The sequence below is a fragment of the Thamnophis sirtalis genome, unplaced genomic scaffold (assembly GCF_051295495.1).
Source record: "Thamnophis sirtalis isolate CommonGarterSnake01/CBP01778 unplaced genomic scaffold, rThaSir2_p1.2 scaffold_15, whole genome shotgun sequence".
Taxonomy (NCBI): Eukaryota; Metazoa; Chordata; class Lepidosauria; order Squamata; family Natricidae; genus Thamnophis; species Thamnophis sirtalis.
This window is the reverse complement of record NW_028261395.1, coordinates 23,432,857-23,459,034: the sequence shown is the minus strand read 5'-3', so window position 1 is coordinate 23,459,034 and position 26,178 is coordinate 23,432,857. Positions and strand designations below refer to the sequence as shown.

The 26,178-nt window shown below is 39.9% G+C and overlaps 1 protein-coding gene across 2 annotated transcripts in view; it reads right to left on the bottom strand.

Moving 5' to 3' along the window:
- ADK (adenosine kinase) overlaps positions 1 to 26,178 on the bottom strand; it is a 280,290-nt gene that overhangs the window by 64,642 nt on the left and 189,470 nt on the right. For both annotated transcript variants that reach the window (XM_087702333.1, XM_014062802.2), the window contains exons 8-9: positions 11,961 to 11,996; positions 7,813 to 7,927 (exon numbers count right to left, since the gene is read on the bottom strand). In XM_087702333.1, the coding sequence (XP_087558459.1) occupies positions 7,813 to 7,927; positions 11,961 to 11,996 (151 nt within the window). The remainder of the gene's footprint in view (positions 1 to 7,812; positions 7,928 to 11,960; positions 11,997 to 26,178) is intronic.

The window sequence follows — 26,178 nt, the reverse complement described above, 5'->3', positions numbered from 1 at the left end:
CCAACACTTTCATCACTACATCAAACTGGTTCTCTTTTTTGGGCAATGGAACCAGTGGTGGGATACCGCTGGTTTAACAAATGGTTCCGTGAGTGTGCACTTTGTGCACATGTGTGCTTTGCACATGTACACAACGCTGAAAATGGAGCATTTAGAAGCTCAGCTGCTTACTTTCCAAGTCAGCAACAATAAGTAAAACAGCTGAGGGTTGGGGTGAGAATCAGCTGTGCTGTGCAATTGAAATGAGCTAGAAAGGAAACAAAGGACAGGATAGAGCAGGGGTGGGTGGGCAGACTCAGCTGATCGTCGGAACTACCGGTTCACCCGAACTGGTCCGAACCGGTAGAATCCCTCCCCTGGATGGAGCCAAATGTGCCCAGGCTAGCCAGTTTTCTTTGTATCCTTTCTATTTGAAAGAACGATGAACCTTTCCTAGCTACATGGTTTCTTTGGCCGAGGAGTCTGTTGCAGGGGTGGGTTACGGCTTTTTCTACTGCTGGTTCGCTCTGGGATGTGCTTCGGGTACACATGTGCAGTAGGTAAAAAATGCTTCTGCCCATGTGCAGAAGCAAAAAAAAAGATATTGGCCGTAGGTGCCCCCGATAGAACTGGCTTGGGCCCTGGCCGGCTGAGTTACTACCTACTTGGACAAACCCATCTGAATCGGTAAAAACCCACCTCTGGCCTGTTGTGAGGTTACTTCTAAAAGACTGAGTGGAACATCCAACCAGACACTTGGGAATCCTCTGAGAGAAGTACAGAATCAGGGCAGCGTAAAAACCAGCCAATTTATTAAGGATTTTGTGATCTAGCTCCACAACTGCCTCATTCTAAGAGAGTTCCTGAACACTAAGCCAAAGTACACTTATGTAGGAAATATGGCACCTAATATCTCACTCTTCTCTCAATCTCTAAAAACAACTCACACCAGTGTGCAGATGATTTTGAATACAACATAGCTCATTTCCCTACTCAGCATATCAAGGAATCATAAAGTCTTGTGCAGGGGAGACACAGCAGTCTTCCAATATTTGAGGGGCTGCCACAGAGAGGAAGGAGTCAAGCTATTTTCAAAGGCACCTGAAGGCTAGACAAGGAACAATGGATGCAAACTGAAGAAGGAGGGATTCAAGCTAGAAATAAGGACAAATTTTATGTGAGAGCAATCAACCAATGGAACAGCTTTGCCTTCAGAAGTTGTGGAAGCTTCATCAAATGGTGTAGGTCTCCTGCTTGGATGGGAGGGTTGGACTAGATGACCTATCCTTCCAACTCTGTTAATCTGTTAAAGTGTGGTTACTGGGAAATTCTCCCCTCAATATAACTTGGGCAAAGAATAAATGTTTCATCAAATATCTACTAGAAGGACTAGGCATTTCTGCTGTGGAGGGAAACAGCTGAGATTCAGATTCAAGCTCTTTCAGTATGCTCTGATGAGGTTACCTAGTTTGATAATGAAACTACCAACCTCAGGGACAGCACATTGGCTATAACAACAGAAACTTATAAGTCTGGTTGTGCTATATCTGACCGCCCATTTCGTATACTCCAAAGAATCATGTTATAAGGAATCGTTTCAGACTCCTTTACCTGAGTGATAGTTCTTTTGTATTTCTATTAGGATAATTTTCCTCATTCTTTCCACCATTCCTTCAACATGGCGTCTTCCATCCCACTGGCATCATAAAATCCTTCCCTCCAGGATGATGCAAAATCATGGATAGGCATTAAACAAGTTCTACCAATTGCAAATTCACAGGACTATGTAGGCAACATTTTCGATTCTTGACCTCATGAAGTAAAAGGTAAAGGTTCCCCTCGCACATATCTGCTAGTCATTCCCGACTTTAGGGGGCAGTGCTCATCTCCATTTCAAAGCCGAAGAGCCAGTGTTGTCCAAAGACATCTCTGTGGTCATGTGGCCAGTATGACTAAATGCCAAAGGAGCACGAAACGCTGTTACCTTCCCACGAAAGGTAGTCCCTAATTTTTTTCTACTTGCATTTTTACATGCTTTTGAACTGCTAGGTTGGCAGAAGATGGGACAAGTAACGGGAGTTCACTCCGTTATGTGGCGCTAGGGATTCGAACCGCCAACCTTTCTGCTCAACAAGCTCAGTGTCTTAACTGAGTCAAAGTACTGTACAATGACAGTATGTCCTTTGGCCTGCTAATTAGAGGAAGGGAGGGAGGGAGGGAAAAGAAAGGAGAAAGAAAGAAAGAAAGAAAGAAAGAAAGAAAGAAAGAAAGAAAGAAAGAAAGAAAGAGTTTGTTTCAAATACATGCTGGCTCCTGATATTAGCAGAGTTATTTCCAAAACATTTGCAGACTTGCTGGTTGACAATCTGTTCCAAAAGAGACTTTAGCTTAAGTTCAAAGCCATGGAGGAGGCAGTAGAGAACTGAATTAAATATGCTGCTTTAGACAAAAATGCAAGATAAATCCCCCCCCCCATACAAAAACCCTATTTAAATCAAGAAAATGTAGACAATGTGTCCAACTGCAGGAAAAGTCATATTTTAATGATTAAAATGGCATATCATAGATCACTTCATTCCTACACAAGCTCCTTTTTCACTTTTGCTCTCTAAGGACCAAAAGTTCTCAAGTGGGAAAAAACCAAAAGTGGAATTTCCTGCTTTAAAAAAAAAAAAACAGCTGGAAATTCACTTCACAGTATATCAAATTTTGTATTCTCTGTTACAACTTACATGAATTTAATCCTTACAGCATCTGTTACTTGGTGAGCTTTGATACAGATAATCAAGTAGAAATAACTCAAGAGAAAATCTAAATGAAAGTAAATAATTCAAACCTTTTCAAACACAGTGCATATCAATGCATAAGCATCAGATGAAAAGGTATCTTTAACATTTTGAAATCATATCAATGTGTAAAATTATGTTTAGACCTTACACCAGATAAATAATTCTCTCTACGATCCCTGGAGTATTGGTTGCTAATGTAACAACATTGATAAAAAGAACATTTTGCGGTATCAAAATATAAAACACATTTCTATTCAAATGGAAAAGTGTCTTTTATAGTCATTACATATAGGATCTTGTAATGTTTCCAAATAATATCTTGGATAAGTATAAAGTTAAGCCAGGCTTCTCCTAAACAGAAATCTAAACGAACAGATGCTCAGATCTGAAAATCCTATAAAAGCAGCCCGATCCTTCTCATATTATCACATTCCCTAGGAAATTTGTGCACAAAGGTTTTCTTATTATCAACAACTGGTTCTGCCTACTGCTGTGTTCTTTTTACCAAACTCACCAGGATTACTTACACAGTGCATTCTCTTAAAACTGTGTTGTTGCTTTATTTGACTCTCATTTATTAAGCCTCTTTGAAAGTACGGGAAGAAAATCCAAATGCCCTATTCTTAAAATTATTCTTTTAGGGTTGTAATTTTATAAGATATGGGACTTCTTTTATCAGTGGCTGGGGGAAAAAACTTGGAAATGAAAAATGTTTTACTTATGTTTTAACTGAAGGAGTTAAATGACAACACAATTATGCTGTGAAATAGATTAACAACGATACAATGAAAAACTGATACATCGAAGAAGGCGGGGCTTAGCAGTGAGAAGACGGAGTTTCAGGCTATTCCTGAAATTCCTCTATTCCGAAGGATTTTTGGACGGGTTTTTTGGACCCTAGCTGTCCCGGAGACGACAGTGAAAGGTGAGGGGAGACCCAGGACGTCAGAGACATTCGCAAAGTCTCTGGGGGGGGGTGGGGGTGTATTAACCCCTCGTGCCAATTCCTTTCTGGATTAGCTGCGTGCTAACTGAAACTGCAGGTTGCCCCTAAGAATGGCAGAAGTGATGTCATCTGGTAAGCTGATTTTATTATTCAAGAGAGACTGTCCGCACTAAAAGCTTAAGCTAATTGAAACCAAAGAATAGAAGAATCTAGCGGCGAATTGGTCTTTTTTTAATGGATTTATGGCTGGTGGCTACTTTATTTCTTAAACGCTTCAAGGAACTCTTCGGCAGCCCTCCCCACTGACTCTTTCTAAGTGGATCGTAAAGTCAATTTTCTACTAATTAGCCCTTCACGATCTGACATTTTTATTACTTGGCTGTGTTTACGATCAGATAAGATTGCACAGTTTCCAGCGTGTTTTTACTTGCAATTTCTAACTACGACACATCATGGCGTCTGAAAATACTTCTAAGGTCTCACTCCAGATTCTTTTTTCCGCATGTCGAGAGCTTTTTGACTCTTTTCAGAGATTGGAAAGAAAATTGGATCATCTGATTTTAAAATATGAAGGAAAAACTGAGATCGTTGAATGTTTGAATGTTCCTGAAATACAAATGGAAAATGTGAGAAATGGCGTCTGGTCTATCTCAGAGGAAGAAAGGAGGGGGGGGAGCTATAAAGAAGATTCATTTAAAGAGACAGAGTGCAGGAGAAATGAAAACTCCACCCTTGAGAATTAAAGTCAATTTGAAAAGTTTTACAAGCCCGGGACAACATTATTATTTCATCACTGACATTCAGAGCCAAAAGGTGCGAAGATATCTTTGTTTGGACTTGCTTATAAAAACATTTGGTAAATTTATCCAACGAATGGCAATTGGTTTGAGAAAATTTTGCTATTGGAGGGACACAGGCTGACAGATGGAAGAATACAACTTAAAATTAGCTAAATCTGATTACTTTAATTTGTAATAGATATAGCTGAATAATAATTGATATTGATGGTAATGTATATAATGTGGAATTGGCTGATAGATTGAAGAATACAATTGAAAACTAGCTAAACCTAATTGCTCTTTTTGTAACAGATATAGCTGAATAATGGTTGATATTGATAGTAATGTATGTGATGTGGAGTCGATATGATAAATAACAATTGGATATGAGAAAACATTTTTGGATTATACATAAAGAGTATTAATTACAATGATTATCACTATTATAAAAACTAAATAAAATACATACAATCAAATGTTAATCAATACTGGGAAAATGTTGTGATATATGATATGATTAAATATTGTGGATGTTCAGCTAAAATAGGATATGGGGATTTGATGTTGGTGGAGGATTTTACGGGTGAGTGGGTGAAATGTCAGCATGTGTTATGGATTAGTTCTTTGGCATAGCTAAGGATGAAGAATGTTTAAATAACGATAGGTAATTAAAACTGGAGGTATAATGATGTTAATATGGTAAACATTTGAGTTAAGATATTTGAATTAATATGAGTTAATGGAAGAGAAGCACCAAAGCATGTTGTAACCAGTTGATATACTTCTTCTTTTTTATAATAGATACCTGTGTTTTTTTTTTCCTGCCTTGTCCTTTGTCGTTTTTGTCTTTTTTTGCTTTATTTATTTATTTTTGCCTTTTTTTTATTTTTTATTTTCCCACTGGTGTGGGCAGGTATTGTTCAAGATTATTACTTTTATTAATATCTTTAAATAATAATTACAGTCAAATGAAAATGGATATATGATAATGCTTGAGTTAATATGAGTTATGTTTGTTGACCATGGAGATGTACCAAAGCTTGTCTGTAATCGATTGATACATTTTTTACAGATGTAAAGAAAGATGCTGTACTTGTTTTAATTAAAATTAAAAAAACATTTATTAAAAAAAAAGAAAAAAAAAAGAAAAACTGATACATCGATGAATTGAATATTTTAGAATTTTTTGTTTTAAAATGGATAAGGATAACAATGATTTTATGTATACTTGGTAGAGGATTGGTGATATAATGTATAACCCTAAGAATATATTACAAGGATATCTTGTTGTTGATAAATAATTTTAATAAGGGAATAACTAAAAATTGGTATATATATGTAGTGACTATTTAGAATATTTTGTTGAAAAATGAAGGAATAAGATCTCTGTTTGAATGTATAATGTATGAGGACAATAATGAACATAAGCATACCCGATAGTTGATTGGTGGAATTATGCATAATTGAAAATAGTGACATACAAATATAAATGGTTGGTAATTTTTTTTTCATATTGGGATTTTTGATTATATAAAAGTATACTGTTATCAAATAGACAATTAAGAATGTAGGGGAATTAGGTTTATTGGAAAAAAAATAATACTAATTGTAATTGAACATATACTGTACAATGAAAGTGAGATATTTAGTTATACTAGATGAAAAATCTGTGATGGTAAATGTTATTCGAGAACATGGATGTAACAACACTTGTAACCAAACGACATGCTGTATGTGATGATGGTTTTTTTTGTGTTTTTTGTTTTTCTTTTGTTGTGTGTGTGTGTCGTTTGTTTAATAAAAATAAAAATTTATATTAAAAAAAAAATCAGAATTAGACAACTAGACACAAGGACAGGATTTCCCCCCATGCCATCACTCTCCTAAACAACTAGTCCCACACTGTCAAACAATCTAAAAAGGCAGTATTATCATCATTATTCTCATCTTCCCTATTACCTATCGTGTTTCCCCCAAAATAAGACAGCGTCTTATTTTCTTTTGACTCACGAAATAAGCACTTGGCCATATTTTTGGGGAGGTCTTATTATTTTTGAGGTGCAGGAGGCGGCGAGCGTGGTCACCTCATGGTTGCTGTTGTGTTGCAATATTTTTGGGGAGAGTTTATTTTTTGGGGGAAGGCTTATTTTAGCGCATGCGCTCCAAAGTCTGATTGGGGTTATTATCCAGGGAGGTCTAATTTGCAGCGAAACAGGATCTCTCCTTATCGTCTTATGGCTATAACTTGTTGCTTGTACTTTATGATTTAAATTGTTTAATTAGTATCAGTATGATTTATGTTTATTTAGTATCCGTGACTATCACTAAATATTGTATCTAATGTTTTATGATGAATGTATTTTACAATGACTATGGTTAATGATCTATCGCTATTGTTGTATGTACATTGAGAGCTTGAGCACCGGAAACAGATTCCTTGTGTCTAATCACACTTGGTTAGTTAGTTAGTTAGTTAGTTAACTTTATTGTCATTGCACCTTATACAATGAAATTAAATGCCATCTTCAGTATACATTATAACTATAAAAATAAAACACACACATCCTTCACATTCTATGCAATTGAATTGAAAAACCCTGATATTGCATTAATATTGCACTATACAGTAGAATTCATTATAGTTACTGCTCTCGGATAGAAGCTATTTTTCAGCCTATTTGTCCCTGTTTTTGTTATCCTGTACCGTCTGCCAGATGGCAATAGTTCAAAAAAAGGCTGCCCAGGATGAGATGGATATTTAAGAACATTTTGAACATTCTTAAGGCGGCGGGAGCCATAAAGCTCTTCCAAAGAAGGGAGAGGGCAACCAGTGATCCTCTGGGTAATGACATTGACTCTCTGGAGTGCTGTCCTATCTGCCACTGTGCAACTGGCAAACCATACACTAAGTAAGTTAAAATACTCTCTATGGTGCAGCACTGAGGTGATATTCAGCAGGTTCTGACTTGTTCTGGATAACCAGTAGCGAAAATTTTGAATAGTTTGAATAACCAGTAAATACCACTTCTGATTGGCTCTGCCCCCATCTATTCTCTGCCTCCCGAGTCCCAGCTGATCAGGAGGAAATGGGGATTTTTCAGTAACCTTCCCCTGGAGTGGGAAGGGAATGGAGATTTTACAGTATTCTTCCCCTGCCATGCCCACCAAGCCACGCCCACAGAACCAGTAGTAACAAATTTTGAATCCTATCACTGGTGCAGTGGTAAAAGGTCACCAGCAGTGGTGAATAAAGAATTAGCCAATAAACAATTCAATTCCATTCAATTCTATTAATTTTTTGTTTTTAAAAAGCATGTACCTGTGGCCATGATAGTGTCATCCTTCCCTTGGGTAAACACCACCACGCGCTGTCTTTTCGGATTTGCTTTTTTCAGTGCCTGAGTCTTTCGGGCAATCTCTTCGATGTCCTCCGTCTTGGAAGAGCAAAAGAAAAAAGAAGAAGAATCTTGAAAGCAGCAGCATGATTTATCAAAGACAAATCATAAACTTTTCAACAAATTGCAGAGGGATTATTTTTAGTTGAACATCAATGTGGAACACTGATGTCAGAATGAAATCACAGCTTGACAAGCTACTTTGATTAGAGCAAATTAGTTTCTCCACGATCAAAATAATGCCAGGGTTCCAAATAACATCCAAAATTAAATCAGAGTCCAAGGCAAAGTATTGCTCAAAGTTCCAATTTATTAAGAGAGCCATGTTGGCACATCTGGGAAAATCCAAATGTGAAAGCTTCCTGGTTTTCCCCACCCAGTTGAAAGTTCAAGATCTTGCCCCCACACCCACAAGTCCATCACATGGTTCAATCTTCCACTGCCATCCTGACAGTTCCACCCATCCAGTTCCGGTCAGGTGCAGAGATGTAGAGACAAAGGATGACCTTGGCTTTCTAGAAAGAATTTTGTTATGGCTCCATTGTATCTCACTCCTTACAATCCCCCCTCCCATTTTCCCACTAATGAAACAGCATAGTAGAATAGAATATTAGTGTGGCAGGCCAAAGATCCCAAAAGGAACTGGCTGCAGGCCTGACACACCGAACAAGGGGATGAGGAGAAATAGACTGTTGGCCAGTTATTTTTCATTTACTGTGTTTTTCGGCATATAAGACGTTCCGAAGTATAAGACGCACCTAGCGTTTGGAATTTGCCTCCTTGCAGCAAACAGCATGTTTCAGTTTCAATTTCAGCACAGCCTGATTAGCACAAGCAGCTGATTGTCAGTTGGATCGGCCTCCCGATGATCAGCTGTTTCAGGCTGCAGGGATTGTCATAGCCTATTGCTGCCTCTGCCCCCCCCCCTCCGCACGCCCCGTTTTCGGCCTCTATGTGCCCCATTTTTCACCCGTTCTGGGCGGCTGTTTGCTGCAAGGAGGCAAACTGCTGGGAGACAGAGGTCAAAGGTCAAAGGGTGGGGGCTGGCGGGTGAGCGGGACTACGTTCGGTGTATAAGACACACCCAAATTTTCACCCTCTTTTAGGGGGGTAAAGTGCATCTTATACTCCGAAAAATACAGTAATTCGCCTGGCTAGTAGCAGTGGGAAACAAATAGCTTGATATGATTGCTGGGGCAGAGGGGAAATTAAAAGCCGCCTCTGTCCCCTTGGCCCTCTTTAGCAGATTCCTAAGATGTGAAGGAATTCAGACCTGGTCTTGGGTATGAGCCAGCCATTAAGGGGAGAGTTCTCACAAAAGATTAACTCAATCTTGGAAAACAGGAAACAATGAGAACAGAACCACCTTGATCCAACCTATACCAACAAGATCAAAATCTGCCCCAAACCAAGTCAAAGGAAAGTTCTTTTTAGGCTCTTTCCTCCTCATATTTCCCTTCCTCCTATAGGAAAAATTTGAAGAGACTTCCAAATATGATGAATCAGCCACCTCACCATTTCTGGACCGACTCTTACTATCCGTCCCAACCTTTCCATTATCTAACAGCATGACCCAGAAGAGGATAATTCCATGGCTTCAACAATTTCTCTACATCTCAGAAGACAAAGAGGCTTCAAAAAAGCCCCCCCCCAAAAAAAACCTCTTCAAGAGCCAGAGGCATGGGGTCTCTGTAGGGACAGGGCCCATATCCCTCTCTTTATCCTTCTTTTTCTGGTTTATAGACCACTAAACCAACCTTAAGTGGCTAATGTTCCATGTAGTGAATGTAATTCTTCTTAAAGATCTTCCGTGGCCATAGACTGATACTATCAGAGTAGTTCTTATAGAGAGAGCTAACTCAACCTTCTTGTACATAATTCTCCAAGGAGATGGATTATATCCAGGAACCCAGCATTGCTGAAGGGTCATCCTCTATCTGTAAATACCAGTCAACACCACTTCTTGGGAGTCCTCAGACAAACATCATTAAGGACAAAGCTATCTGCCCTCCTTATCTTACTTGAAGAATTTGGAAGTGGTCTTTTCTCATAGCAAATTCCCAAATTCAATTTACAGGTTGATTCCCCCCCCCATTTCTTTCCCTATGACTGCATTACCCAAATTATACAGAAATGCTGAATTACTAGGGTGCTCCATACAATACAACAAGTTATCTCTCCTTTTTAAAAATGTTATGCTAAACAAAACGCTATTAAAATCTTCAGGTTCAATTATGTATATAAAGGCTATTTACAGCCACACTGATCTGCATTGGAAAACAAAAATATCCTCATACGTTTCTCTCTGGATATCTTACGTTCAAAAGTGCCTTTTAGTCCCAATGATACTCTCCCAGCTTCTTATTATTCTATGATTTTGTTATTCTTTTTAATCTAAAAATCTGTATCTTTTTTGCTCAACATCTCCTTCCAAATGACATGTTGCAGCAGATTACATTTTTCAAAGTAACAAAGAAGGTTTTTTGTTTTGTTTTGCACATTAAAAGAAAGTTCTTGCTTTGAAAATTCCCACATTGTGAAAAAATTGGTAGCCACAGGACCTTTTATAAAATCTTCAAGAACATTAGGAAAGATAACTTCCTGATTCATGCTGAAGTTGTTTTGCTCCAAAAAATACTTCTAGGATGGATTCCCCACACAATTTGAGGACTTCTACTTAAATATAAAACATTTAGCCTTTCAGTTAAGAAAAACAGTTCTCATCTTATAAAGAATAAGGTAAAGGTAAAAGTTCCCCTTGCACATATTTGCACATAAAGGAAAGGTGTAAGCATGATTTTGTCATTCTGTGCGAATTTAAACGAGACTTGTTCCACATTCCTTTACTCAAGGGAAAAATGAAAATATATACCACCTGTGTTTTTCTTTGATTAAATTATGTTAATGCTAAGCTAGGTTATACAAAATCTAATTGCAGAAAATAAAGTTTTCCCCGTAACCCTGGTTTCATAGAAGTGTCCATCCCAATTCAGAACAGACCACGAAATGACAAACTCAACACGTATGGTACAAAGGGGCATGTTTTGGTGTTATCTTGAGGCGATCTAAATTGGACACACACACACACACTGGCCATATGTTCCTCTCTAACTTCTCCTTTGTACTTGAACACACAGAGAGGAAAGGTGCAGACCGGGCCTACGGGTCTCCCAGCTGTTGAGGCCTGATTGATGCAGAAGGGAGCTTAAGAACAACCCTTTTGAGAAGGGAGTAAAGCAAACGAATCTAAACAGGGTGTCGTTGCACTTACACCAGACTGTAAAGATCTAAAAGAAATTGGTTGTTACGTGATTGTTGTTTGGGGGCAGCCCCCTCGTCCTATAATTATTGATTCCTCAGATCAAATTGTTTGGATGTAGCACCCACTCACATCTCTGGAAATGGAGACCCTTTCACAAGGAGGCAGTTGACAGGCTGAACAAAAGACGGGAACTTGTGTGTGTGTTTGTGTGTGTGTGTGTGAAGAGGCGGACCCAGATGGAGCGGGGGGGGGGGAGAACAGCCCCTGGACAGGTTAACAAAAGAACAGCCTACTCCCCAGAGAGGCTGCGGGACTCCCGCTAATCAGCTGTTAACAGTTCCGCACACAAAAGTCATTTGCATTGGGATAATCGGTGTTCAGTACAGGTCCAGGTTATTCAAAATGGCATTCTAGTTCCCGAATTCTGCCTTGCTGGGCCCTGGCTTTTTTGCAGAGGATCTTTAGTGTAATTCAGCTAATGAGGTGGCTTTTTAGCGGAACCGGCTGGCAGGTTGCGTATCTGCAGAGGCAACTTGAAGCTGCGCCCAGCCTCTCAGCTTCCCGAGAGGCTTTTCAAAATTCAATAAATAACATCTGTAGGCGATGTTGGGTGCAGACCTCGCAGAGTGCGTCATAACACTGAGCTGGCAGAACAAAGAAACCATGACGACTGCCAAGTCTCTATGGCAACCGCAGTGAAGCTTGGAGAGGATAATAGCACATCAATCACTGTCCAAAAGAACTTCATTATCAGCAATGGAAAAAAAAACCCCTTAGAATCTGTTTAGCATGTAATGTAAGCTTACTCACCTCAAGGCCTTGCTCTCGAGCAAAAGAGGCAGCTTCCTGAAATAATAACAATAACAATAATAATTAAAAAGCAGCAGTTAATTATAAAGTGCTAGATAATAAAGAAATAACGTATTTGGAAGGTGCTTCAGGCGGTCCCCTTTTTACAGAGTTATCTTAGTCTACAGGTAAAGGTTCCCCTCATACATATATGTTGGTCGTTCCTGACTCTAGGGGGCGGTGCTCATCTCTGTTTCAAAGCCGAAGAGCCAGCGCTGTCCAAAGATGACTCCGTGGTCATATGATCGGCATGACTCAACGCCGAAGGGGCACAGAATGCTGTTACCTTCCCACCAAAGGTGGCCCCTATTTTTCTATTTGCATTTTTTGCATGCTTTCAAATTGCTAGGTTGGCAGAAGCTGGGACAAGTTACGGGAGCTTACTCCATTAGGGATTTGAGCCACCAAACTGCCGACCTTTCTGATCAACAAGTTCAGCCTCTTAGTCTGGTTACATGCAAACCCTTCAGTTACTTGCGTTGAAATGACTCCTGGGTGTGACAGCAAGGACAGTAAGAAAGCAAGTATCAATGCTTTTCACACATAATGGAAATAAAATGCAGAGTTTCCCCTTCATGGGCAATGTCAGGATGGACAAAGAGGATTAACACATTCATCATGGCTAATCATGGCAATGTTTCCAGCAACTGTAGCTGGGAATTTGCTTAGATGCAACCCAAAGTGGCAACTGTGGCTCAAATCAACTCTACTTTACGCACTTTAGAGTGACAATCTGATCTTGTATTGTCAGTACGGTAGGAATTTGGCTGACAGCAGCCACGTTGGGTGAATGACCGTGTGATGACAACACAAATCAAGGAAGATGACCTTAGATGTCCAAATATTTGTTGCTGTGATCCAGGACAATGTGTCCCTGCTCAAGGCTTCACACTCATATTGCAGAGAAAAATACCCGCTGTCGAGTTACAGATAAAGCCATACATGGGAAAGTGCTTTTGTTGGATAGTGAAACACCCAACAACGATGGCAGGAGCAACAAATTTAGCAACTTCTTAGAGATGCTTAGAGTGCTATGTTTAAATATCTCGAGATATTCTCTTGAATGGAAGCTGCTTCCTTGGGATGTCCTTCAGGGCATAGGAATTCCCATATTGTCAAATCAAGAAGGCCACACAGTTACCGGCAATCAAAACATTGTGATGTGGTTTCCAGAACAAGAAAATAAACGTGAAAGCTCTGTACACCAGGGATGTCAAACTCGATTTTGATTGAGGGCAGCATCAGGGTTATGTTTGACCTTGGAGGGCCAAGGTGGAGTGGGGTGGTGGCCGTGGTCATGGTGGGAATGGCTGGGATAGGCATGGTCATGGTGGGTGTTTGACACAGGCTCAAGATGTGCTTTTTTCCTTCTCTTCTTTCTTTCCACACTACTCCCCAGCCTCCAGAAGCACTCTGAGAGCCAAAAACGGGTCACAGAGACACCCCGCGAGGCCCTTGTGTGGCCCATTTTTGGCCTCCCCGGCCTCCAGCAACACTGTGCTGGCCAAAAGCAGGTCACACGGAGGCCCCACAAGGCCCCTGCGCAGCCCATTTTTGGCTGGCAGAGTGCTGTTGGGAGGCTGAAAACGGGCCACATGGGGTTACCCGTGGCCTGTTTTGGCCAACAGAGGCACCACAGGCCGGTTCTTTGGTATTTCCAGTTCGGCCCCACGGGCCAGATTTAAGCACCCCACGGGGCAGATTCGGCCCATAAGTCTTGAGTTTGACACCCCTGCTGTACACAAAAGTTTTACCTGAGATGCAAATGCATATGAGTCCCCCACCCTCTAGAAATACCAGCACTCCAAAATCTAACTGTGACCTATGATTAGAAGGAGCCAATCCAACCAACCAAGGATGACTACTCCATTCTCTACAGGTTGAGAAAGCAGGTTTCTCTTGTTTCAAAATTAAAAAAAGATTTTAAAAACTAGGGAAATGTAGAAGAATAAAGAGAAAAGGATATTATAAAAGGGCAAAAGTGAAAGGAAACAACAAGAATAACGAACAAGAAAAATATCTAAAGAAGCAACTTCTGGTTATGAAAACAGGTCTCATGACCCACAAATTAGAGAACTATAAGCAGCTCATCTCAGCTACAGCCACTGTAACAAGCAATTAGGGTTGATGGGAATTGATCAAAAAACTAATCAATGGACCAAAGAAGTATATTCAATGTATGCAGGGTATTGATATTTTTCCTGCATAATCCCCATTTAATGAAATAAATAGCTTTAGGCAAAATAATTGCTTTCTCTCATCATCCCTCATGGTATACAAGCACAATATACACACAACATCACCATATGCCTTTGACAATACATAAAGTGGAGACATCCCCATTGTCCCTTCCTAATATCCTCCTTTTATTTTTGCCACGTCAGAAATTCTCACAGTTGAAACTTCAACCTTCCAATAAAACAAAACAAAACAAAAACATCAAAAAAAAAAACCAGTTAATAAGCAACACGGGACATTAAAAATGGATTGTAAAGTTGCACCTTTCTATACAACTACTATACTCAAGGAGTGTATAATGTGCACTGTAGAAATAGCATATAGAGAGCGAGTAATGCTGAACTGCTTTCTGTCATGTGGAGAGTCTCCGTCATCCAGGTCATGGTTGTCCCAAAGGTGCTTTTTTCAGGAGGCAACTGGACTTTCTTGTTTATTTTTTTGAAGTCGTTTCGCTTCTCATCCAAGAAGCTTCTTCAGCTCTAACACTATCCTATCAGAAGGAGTTAGAATGCAGTACTGCAGGCTACTTCTGCTGACTGACGGCAGTTTGGCAGCTCAAATCTCACCAGGCTCAAGGTTGACACATCCTTCCATCCTTCCGAGGTGGGTAAAATGAGGACCCAGATTGTTGGGGGCAAGAGGCTGACTCTGTAAATAGCAGTAGACTTATATACCGCTTCATAGGCCTTTCAGGCCTCTCTAAGCGGTTTACAGAGAGTCAGCATATTGCCCCCAACAATCTGGGTCCTCATTTTACCCACCTCGGAAGGATGGAAGGCTGAGTCAACCCTGAGCCGGTGAGATTTGAACCGCTGACCTGCTGATCTAGCAGTAGCCTGCAGTGCTGCATTTAACCACTGCGCCACCTTGGCTCATAAACCGCTTAGCGAGGCTGTAAAGCACTTTAAAGTGGTATATAAGTCTAAGGCAGAGGTGGTATTCAGCAGGTTCTGACCAGTTCTGGAGAACCGGCAGTGGAAATTTTGAGTAGTTCAGAAAACCGGTAAATACCACCTCTGACTGGCCCCGCCATCATTTATTCTTTGCCTCCTGAGCCCCAGCTGATCAGGAGGAAATGGGGATTTTGCAGTTTCCTTCCCCTGCCACACCCACCAAGCCACGCCACGCCCACAGAACCGGTAGTAAAAAAATTTGAATCCCACCACTGGTCTATTGCTATTATTGCTATTTGAGACTGTTTTCTGCCACGTTAACATGTACTTTCGTATCTTTACAGAAAATGCCAATTAATTAAACCAATTAATGAGAGAGGATCTGGTTTTCTGAATCTGGTGTTATATCATCATACTTATCTACTGTCAAATATGAAATACAGAAAGCCAACAATTGGTGTTTGTTTTCTGATTTGGGTAACTTCGGCTTATGCATATACAGGTAGTCCTCAGTGATTTTCAAAATTACAACCGCCCTACCTTGGGGCTACTTACAACCTGAATTCAAAGTTCTGTGGGTTGCCCCCCCCCCCCCCAGTCACATGACTGAATCTCAGGGGCTCAGCAACAATGCTGCAGTCACGTGACTATAGTTTCATGGCAGTTTTGCTGAAAACTGCCCATTTTTTGGTTTAGGGTAAAACCGCACCCATAGTCAATCATAGGTTTACTTTAGGACTACGGCTTTTGCTAAACAACTGCAGTATTTGATTAGCCACCGCAAAAAAACAAAACAAAAAAAGAAAGTAAAAGTTTTAAAACCACAATGGGCAGCCTGCATTACAGCTGTTAAATCGAGTACTTTGGATGAGCAGTATTAGGATCTAAATATTTTAAAGCTCTGATATCTTTGGGAATAATTCTGTCAGTTAGAAAGTTATTGAATGCAATGTCTAATTAAAAAAAAAAACAGCCCTTTTCCCCATGCCAAATTGACGATGGGGAAACCCAACTTTGCAAGGGGGGTAGGGGGTAGGGGAATGACAATATGGAAAAACGGGATGAATAGTGAGGTATAGATTTTGGGCAAACTGACCAAGGATGAAGATTAATTTTTAAGATGCTCTGTGTTAAAAGGTAAATAGCATTTATCCGGTATAACCCGATGAAGTATTTACAATTACAACATTTGTTAACAACATTGGACCATCAGAAATTTTCAACTTCTGTAACACCTGAGATATTAGAACAACTTGTTAAATCCTTTAAAATGAAAAAAACAACAACTAGTTTTTAGAAAAACTAGAAAAAAACATTAGTTTTTATAGATACTTGTTGCAATAAATCAATTTGATATGCAAATATTAAGCATTGAGTGGAATTAAAAAATGGAGAAAATGGTGGATTATATAAATATGATTATCTTATCGGCTCTCCACAGTCTCAGCAGCTGCTTCTAGGGGAGCCCACAATCCTCCAGAAGAGATTTTCTGGTATGAAGAACTTGTGTTACTAACTATGCTGGTTGGTCTGTCGGAATTGCGCTCATAAATTTACCAGAAATTCACTAACAAGGCATTAAAATCTCTGCATTTTCAAAAATGGAGGAACATCCAAACACTTATTTAGTTTTATCATTCTGAAAAAGAATCTATAATGATGCCATAGATGGAAAGCATTACCTACGTAAGGGCCATGAAATATTCTGGGAAACTTTTCCCCTTCAAACATGGAATTTTCTTTCAGTGGGGATGATATATATTTTATGACTATCCTATTTATTTATCACATCGATGTCTATATATCACTGATTCAAAACACTAATATTTTTGTGTTCTGTGCAGTGTTGAAGACTCTGGAAACATGATGTGAAGGCTATCTGGCCTTGATTTCTCTTCCATTATGGATTTCTCAGATGAAGAAAAAGAATCTAATGCAGGGATGGGCAACTGTGGCCCACCTTTATGATCTGTGGACTTCAATTGCCAGAATTCCTGAGCCAGCATGGAGGACATAGTTTGCCCTCTCTTGATCTAATGGGTAGACAGCCTTCTATGGAAGAGAAATCTGACAACTAGAGTCCTTATTACAACTGTTGAGCAGTTTCCTGTTAATAAACACTTCTCTCTCTCTCTGAAGGGAACACAGTATTAAAAGGCATCAGTGGAGGGTCAAGACCAAGAAACAGATGATAGCAGCTGAAGAGAATATCTCAGACAAGTTTTGGGGGGGATTTTTGTGAATATCTCAGACAAGTTTTTTGTGGATTCTGGAAAAGAGGATAAGCTTTTTTCTTTCTCCTTCTTGACCAGGAAGGAACCAACCAGAACAGGAGTGAAACAGTATGTGTGTATGTCTAGGAAGATTTTCAATTATCCAGGTCATGGTTGTCCCAAAGGTGTTTTCCAAAACACAGCTGAACTTTCTTGGGTTTTCTTTAAAAAAACAACAACTTCTTAACCAAGAGGCTTCTTCAGTTCTCAAATGAGGAAGTTTCTTGGATGAGAAGTGAAACTTTTCAAGGAAAAAAACCAAGAAATTCCAGGTTTCTTTTGGAAAGCACCAAAGGTGGTATTCAGTGGAAATCGTGGGTGGGACTGCCCATTCATCCTGGCTCTATGCCGTCCTATTTAGGTACATTTTTAGGCTGGGCACATGTGTGGAATGTGCACGCGAGCAAAGTGCATGCAGGGAAGGCCGGGTGCATGCACCTGCTTTGCACCCGCGGGGCGAATCAGTAGTAACGAAATGTGTATCCACCACTGGAAAGCACCTTTGGGTGTATGTATGTGTGTGTGCGTGCGCGAGTGTGTAGGCTCTTTCATGAATCTGAATTCTGTTTGGACTATACTTTCTTATGCTCCAAGATCATTTTCAACTTTCTGCATATATTTAATTTTTATCCCACCTTTATTACCTTATAAATAACTCAAGGGTTTCAAATATACATAATACGCCTCCTGTTTTCCCCACAATATCAAAACTGAAAGGTGAGTTGGGCTGAGAGAGAGCGACTGGCCCAAAGTCACCCAGCCAGCTTTTGTGCCTAAGCCAGGACAATATCTATGTAATTCTGGACCTTGGATAAGTTTCCAAATATATACTGCTGCTGAAATATATTTGTCCTTTGAAGTGAGTATTGATTCTTGACTACTATTTCCTCACTCTTGTTCTCTCTGGCATAATTTCTGGACTGAAACATGAATTCGTAGGTAATTAACCAGAGCATCATTTAATAATATACTTTTGCAGCCTTATGCAGAATAGAAGTATCTGTTTGATTTCCCTAAACGTAAAGTACTCAAATAAAGGTGATGACTGAACAAAGTAGAACATGCTGTTAACATGCATCAAGCTGTCAGAGGATGAATCAACTCAGAAGCACTGGTGGCAACTCCAGAAACACTACCAACCCACAAAGGATGTTCAGGAAGCTTCCAGATCTCTTTAGATCCCAGATAAACAGTATCTGCCTCTAATCAAAACATAGCTGGGCATTTTTCAAACCAACTTTCTTCTGACTCATTATTGGACCTTCTCCAACTTCTCAACTGCAGAGGTTGGAATTAAATTCCATCATCAATCCATCAAAGAATTGGAATGAAGATGCAGAAACAGAAGCTTGCTTTCATTATCCCAGATTCACAAAACTCTGCTTTCCTTGTTTCAAATTTGTGTTATCCTTGTTTATGTTCAAAGTTAATATTTGGAACTCCAGATTAGCCAACGAATGCATCTGATTTACAATTTGGCTCAAATGTATCTTATTCTTCATGCCATCTTGATTTCAAGACACTGACTACCTACCTGCATCTCAGTGAAATTCTGACCTGCAGTTCTAACCCATACATTGCTTCAAGATAGAATAACTGAAACAAGAAAATGAACATTACATTGGCAATTGGCACACTGCTGGAAATGGACCCCTTGACGGATCCAAACTACCATTTTTAAACCATCCCCATAATATCTGTGACCCTACTTGAAAATGGTAAGGCTTCACCAGATAGCACTTAGCAATAGCACTTAAGAGTTATATACCGCTTCACAGTGCTTTATAGCCCTCTCTAAGGGGTTTATAGAGTCAGCCTATTACCCACAACAATCTGGGTCCTCATTTTACTCACCTCGGAAGGATGGAAGGCTGTCAACTTTGAGCCCGTGAGACTCGAACTGCTGAACTGCTGCTATGTGTTTGACCTCCGGGGACTGGGGTGGCCTGGCCAGATCAACGCCACTCATGTCGGGGATGTCTGTGGTGGCCTGAGTACTCTGCCAGTGAAAAAGGGCCCCCAAGCTCCATTTTTGGCTGCCACAGCCTCCTGCAACCCTCTGCCAGCGAAGATTTTCACTGGCAGAGGATTGTAGGAGGCCGTGGCAGCCAAAAATGGAGCTCAGGAGCCTGTTTTCACTGGCAGAAACACCATTGGCTGGTCCTTCACTGTTTCCAGAGCGGCCCGGTAGGCCAGATCTAAGTGCCCAATGGGCCTGATTTGGCCCCCTGGCATTCAGTTTGACACACCTGCTCTGGTGGATAAGTTCGTAAACCTCATGTTCTGCATCAGAGGTGGGTTGCTGCCGGTTCACAAAACGGGCAAAGACCCAGGCCTGCCATACCCCCGAACCAGTTTCCTCACTGCCACCATTTTGGATTTCAGTGACTGCACGTACACAGCTCACTGTAAATTGTTCTGCACATGCGCACAGAACAATTTACACTGAACAGTGCACATGTGCACCTGACGTGCGCGAGTTGCGAACTGGTACTAAAACCGGCAGCAACCCACCCCTGTTCTGCATGTGCTCATTTGCTTCTGCCTTGCAATCATCATCTGGAGCACTGGGATTTGATGCCCTGAATGAATACAGGATTAAAATCCAGCACTCGTAATTTCCACTGCTCCTCCTGAAAGAACTAATGCATTGGGATGGAGCTGGTCTTCATCTTACACTCAGGGGGGAAAAAACAACACATTAAAGACAAAAATGTTGGAAAAAAGTCTAATACATAAACAGAAAAATATATTAAGGAGTCCAAAATGTTATTTTTTTTCCCCTCCAGTCCTGTCCAGCATCACTGAAAAGAGCTCAAGACAATATAGGAGAATTTTTTATAATTATCAAGATTATGTACTCTCTTTATTGTTAATCGACTGGGGAGTGTTATTAAGAGACACAGACTGAGCAACACAATCGAGGATATTACCCCTAGTATCACTTTCAAGTTAACACACCATGAAAAATCATTAAAAGAGGTTTAGAAACTGTTTATCTGTGCTTTTGTTATGCGGCTAGAAGAGGTGTGGCAGTTCTAATTACTTGCTTAGGACTCTTTGGGAAGATTTATAATGGCTACAAGCTTATTAGGTGCTGCAAAAGTAACTTAGGATTTGCCTAGTCACGCAAAAACGATAGATCTCATTTTTAATTGATTTCCTTGATAAAATTGTTTAATACCAGAACTGTCACTGTCGGAGAAGATTTAAATGAAGTGTTCAGTTCTAAATAAGGGAGATTAAAAAAAAAAACCACACCAAATCAGGCAGCCAAAAAAACCATGTGGCATAGAACAGCGCTCTTACTGTACATAAACATGATCTACTAGAGGTAGGTTAAATCCAAGAATACAAAAATTGATTTGAATTGATCTACCTAGAATACACTGTCTTGAAAAATAGGGGACGGTTTCTCTTTCAGACCAATTGTTTTTTCTGATCACGCACCAGTTACTCTGCTTTTTAAAACAAATTCTAATCCAGGCACGGTCTGACAGATTAAGTGGTCCAATACTTTAATGGATTAAGATTAATTAATATTAATTAAAGCCATTGAAGACGTTGTGTTGTCAATACTTTGGGAAGAATTTTAATGAGGAAAGCATTGATCCCTCCCACTTTGGCAGAAGACTGTACCTGGTCTGGAAAGCTAAGCAATAGCAATATAGCAATAGCAGTAGACTTATATACCGCTTCATAGGCCTTTCAGGCCTCTCTAAGCGGTTTACAGAGAGTCAGCATATTGCCCCCAACAATCTGGGTCCTCATTTTACCCACCTCGGAAGGATGGAAGGCTGAGTCAACCCTGAGCCGGTGAGATTTGAACCGCTGACCTGCTTATCTAGCAGTAGCCTGCAGTGCTGCTTTTAACCACTGTGCCACCTTGGCGCAGAGTCAGGTCTGGTTAGTTGTTGCATAGGTGACTTTTCTGAAATCCTACCGGTATTGGTTAACAAGTCAAGCTAACAAACATCACAGTGGAAGACAGTCGTAAGGCATAGCCATGTTGCTAGTGTCATAACGTCAGACCTACCCTCTTCAGCTTTTTGCTTTGCTGGCATCCTGCCATAAAATGCCAGGGGGAAGGGGGGGGTGAGCAAAGGAATATAGAGTAGTTAAGATGAGTCTGGGAATAGCAAGACAAATGGCAAAGGGGGGGGGGGAGAGACACTCCCCATCGAAACCAGAGGTGCCAGGACCAGATCAAACTGGTCTTCAAGGCAGAGATAAAATTCAATTTTTTTTACTACCGGTTCTGTGGGAGTGGCTTGGTGTGCAAGGCAGGGCAAGGATACTGCAAAATCCCCATTCCCACCCCACTCCAGAGGGAAGGATACTGCAAAATCCCCATTCCTTCCCACTCCTGGGGGAAGGATATTGCAAAATCCACATTTTTACCCCACTCCAGGGGAAGGATACTGCAAAAACCTCCATTCCCTCCCCACTCCAGGGGGTAGGATATTGCAAAATTTCCATTCCCACCCTGCCAGAGGTGGTATTTGCCGGTTCTCCAAACTACTCAAAATCTCTGCAACAGGTTCTCCAGACCCTGCTGAATTTCACCCCTGCTTCAAGGGCACCTAGCCTGGGAACAGAACCACCACCCAGTTCCCAAAACTCCTGGCTGGCTTGCTATTGGACACTGATTGACTGGTCAAGGGGGTGGAGGGCCAGGGAATGGGGAAAAATGTAAACTTTTTTCAGGAATACTCAGATCTAGCCTTTCTTTCTCTGCAACCACTTAACCTTAGTAAAAGAACCTATCACTTCAACCAAATGAAGTTGAGGGTCTTTCTTTCCTAAAGACCTGAACTGAGGCAGGCCTGACACATAGAATCATAGAGCTGGAAGGGACTTCAGAAGTCTTCTAGTCCAACTCTTGCCGAAGACAGGAGCCCTTACTCTATTCTGGACAAACGGCTCCCTGATCTTTTCTTGAAAAAAATCCAGAAATGCAGTATTCACAACTTTGGCTGGAGTGGGATTTGGAGGTTCTCCAAACTGGCCATAATGTTAGTTATGGCTTCCCCCGAACCCGGGTGAACCTGTAGCAGCTCACCACTAGTACTGTCAGTTCTTGTGATCTTGTTGCTATCCCTCTTTTGATGCAATCCAGGACTGTATCGGCTTTTTCGGCAGCTACAGCACACTGCTGGCTCATATTTAAATGGTGGTCCAACAAGACACCTACTTCCCCTCCCCTAAATACTACTGCCATGACTGGCTGGGGAATTCTTGAAGTCTGTACATCTTAAAGTTGACGAAGTTGAGAAAAATTGCTATAAAGCAATCCCAAAATTGTTTCCCTGCAAAAAGATTAAAAAACACTTAATTTCTCTAGTGTCTAATTTATGAAGATCTCATTGTTTTAAATACATTAGTGCTATCGGGGTTTTTTTTTCCTGCTTGCTCTATTTTGGAAAATTTCTCTTTTTTTTAAACAATCCTTTCTAATTTCCTTTCTGTGGGATTTAGTCAATTTAACAATGCCTTTATTACTCCAACATTGAAGGTGCCCTTATTACACCAACATTACTCCGTCGCTTCCCTGGGGAAACTGAAATGGCATGATCTTAGAAATTACAGCGCATGCATTCAGTTTCATATTTTGATATTTCTGATAGGGCTTTTAAAACATATGCACTTCCTTCTCGATTACAAAAGGGGAAAGATTTCTTGGCAATAAACTCAGCTTCTAGCTATTTCCTTTTAGGTCTGTCTGTAGTCAAAAACACAGTGTGCAACTAAATTATTGGTGGAGATTACAGATACTCAATAGCAATCAGTTTGGCCATGTTTCTTAAGATGATTTTTTTAAAAAAAAAAAAACCTAATCTGTAGACGTATCATTTAATGTTGGCTAGAGTGCACAGAATAAGCTATGCATGCTCAATTAATTGCTAGCTAGACTTCAGGGGGAAAATGCATTTATATTCATATCTAGCTGTGATGTGATAAGGCCAGGGAAACTGAAGGGCATAATAGCTCACTTTAATGATGGTGGAGATTGCTCTCTTTTCGGATACATTCACACAACTGAAAAAAAAAAGGATTTTATTGGAAGAAGAATTATTTAGAGGAGTCTGTGCATGTATGTGTGAGTGCATGTGTGTAAGAGAAAATGTAAGAAATAGTTCACACCAGAATGTCACATATACTAGCCATTGTTTTAATGTGCACAAACATCTTCCAAATAGCAAACACAGTAAGCTAATAATTTCAGGGAAACTTTTTATGGTTCCTCTCACCAGGATGGCAGAGAGAGACCTTGAAAAGACAGTGTGCTCACCTTTATCTATGCAGAGAAAGGCATTAAACTAGCAGAAGTGGAAGATGCTTAGAAAGTTTCTCTTTTGGTTTTGAGATCACATAAAAATTGCAATAAAGATTCTGCCTAACTGACATTAGAGCAACACAGTGACTCAGTGGCTAATGCTAATTGTCGATCAGAAAGGTCAGCAGTTTGGCAGTTCGAATCCCTAGCCCTGCGTAAGAGAGTGAGCTCCCGTTACTTGTCCCAGCTTCTACCAACCTAGCAGTTCGAAAGCATGTAAAAATGCAAGTAGAAAAATAGGAATCACCTTTGGTGGGAAGGCAACAGCACTCCGTGCGCCTTCAGCGTTTAGTCATGCCAGCCACATGACCACTGATATGTCTTCGGACAGCGCTGGCTCTTCAGCTTTGAAACAGATATGAGCCCCGCCCCCTGGAGTCGGGAATGACTAGCACATATGTGTGAGGGGAACCTTAAACTTTACCTTTACCTGACATTACGGGGCAGGCCAAGACACAGCGTAAAATCATCCAGGCAAAAATTTCCAGCTGGCTTCAAAATGCCAGAACATACTCAGCAGGTGAACTCGTACAGACTAAAAAGATGTATGTCTAGGCATGTACATCTGTGCATTCATTGGCATGATTTCATACTTTCCTCTAGAAATCCTGCCACTAAATTGTTATCTGCAAAAGCTTTTTATAATTAACTTCATTTAATAAAATATTTAACATGAGTGCTGGAGTTCCATCAACACTGACACTCTACTCCGAATGAGCAAAACATTCCAGCACTCCGGGGGATCAAAATAATTGCTAACATATAGAAAACAGTTCAAATACTTTTTGAGTTCCCTCATATTTTTGGGGAAGAGAAGTATATTACATTGTGCCACAATTTATATTTTCTTCAAGACTTGGCCAATGATATTAGATCTTAGAAAGAGAAAATGAGATTGTCTCCATTTGTAACATACCAAAGAGGGAACAACACTTTTTTATGTTTAACAACCCTGTTAATAGCAATAGCACTTAGACTTATATACCGCTTCATAGTGCTTTTACAGCCCTCTCTAAATTGTTAGTAACTTAACAACTGATTGATATACTTAGCAACTGTGGCAAAACAGGTTGTAAAATAGGCAAAACTCACTTAACAGCTGTCTCACTTAGCAACAGACATTTTGGGCTCAATTGTAAATGCAAATAGCAATTCCCTTCTTGCTAATCATCCCAACACTTAGGGTGTCCCTTGCAAAGGCTGGAAGAGTGAGGAAAAGCAAAGTCTAGTCATCTTCTTCTTAATGACTGCTTCATTTAATGACAGAGCTGCTACTTTCAATTGTGCCACTACGTAAGGACTACTGTACTTCAACATGAACTTCACTGGCTGACTTTGAAGTAGTCATTCTTGTTCAGCCCAAAGAGGTGATGGTTGTGGGGATAAAATACATATCAGTAAGCATTACATAATTCTTCGAGAATACATCATAAAAAGGAAGACTGACAAGTACATCAAATAAATAATTTTTTGCTTAAATTTTTGACATCATTATAGTTTCTGCTGGAACTTCAAAAAGATTAATTGTCACAGTTGGGATATACAGTAGCTGGGATAGTCATATAACTCAGCTGTTCTGAAATCTCATAACTGATGAAATTAATAAAACCCATTACAAAAACTGTATTTTTCCTCTAAACCGGACAATCTGAACATTCTCTCCAGTCTACTTGTCATATTTTTTTCATCTAAAGGTTACTATCAACTTCAAATGTCCCTAGCAACAAGTAACCTTTTAAAAAGCAAGGTAAAAAGCATAAAAAAGGAGATTTTGGTGTTTAAATGATACAGCTGAATAAAATAGGAATTATTTAATAAGAATTTAAAATAAAATAACACAATGCTAACAATTAAAAGTAATAAGAATTTTAAAAGTGAGAAAATGTGAAACATAAAAATACAGACTTACAGCTTTAACAAAATTAGGGTTGGATTGAAATGAACTCATTTCAAAAGAACTTTATTAATCATTTCCTTCCATTGTTTCTCCTTTCCTTTAATAGCACATTTAATTTTTGATGGATGGCAAATTATGTGTTTTAGACAGCTTTCCATCAATCATGAAAGTGTATGGTTGCAATAAGATCATTTTCAAATTTTATAATATAGAATTATATCCTGAATGTACAGTGTAATCTGATTCCAGAATAGAATCTTTCATTACAAATAACGAGAACAAACACGAAATGTCAATCAGTCTATTAACTGTTGTTAAAGCAGTAAAGGCACAGATAGAAAATGTTGACTAGGTATTACATTAAGGCCTATTATTTCTCTTCACATTTAGACAAGCTATTTTAAAAAATGCACAGTAATATTTTCTCTCTTCCTAGGAATGCATTGAAGATCTCTCAGTAAACTTAGCAAGATATTTTAAAATAGGAATTTAATATCTTCTTATCAATTTGCACTGAACGAAGCTCCTTTTAACTATAACA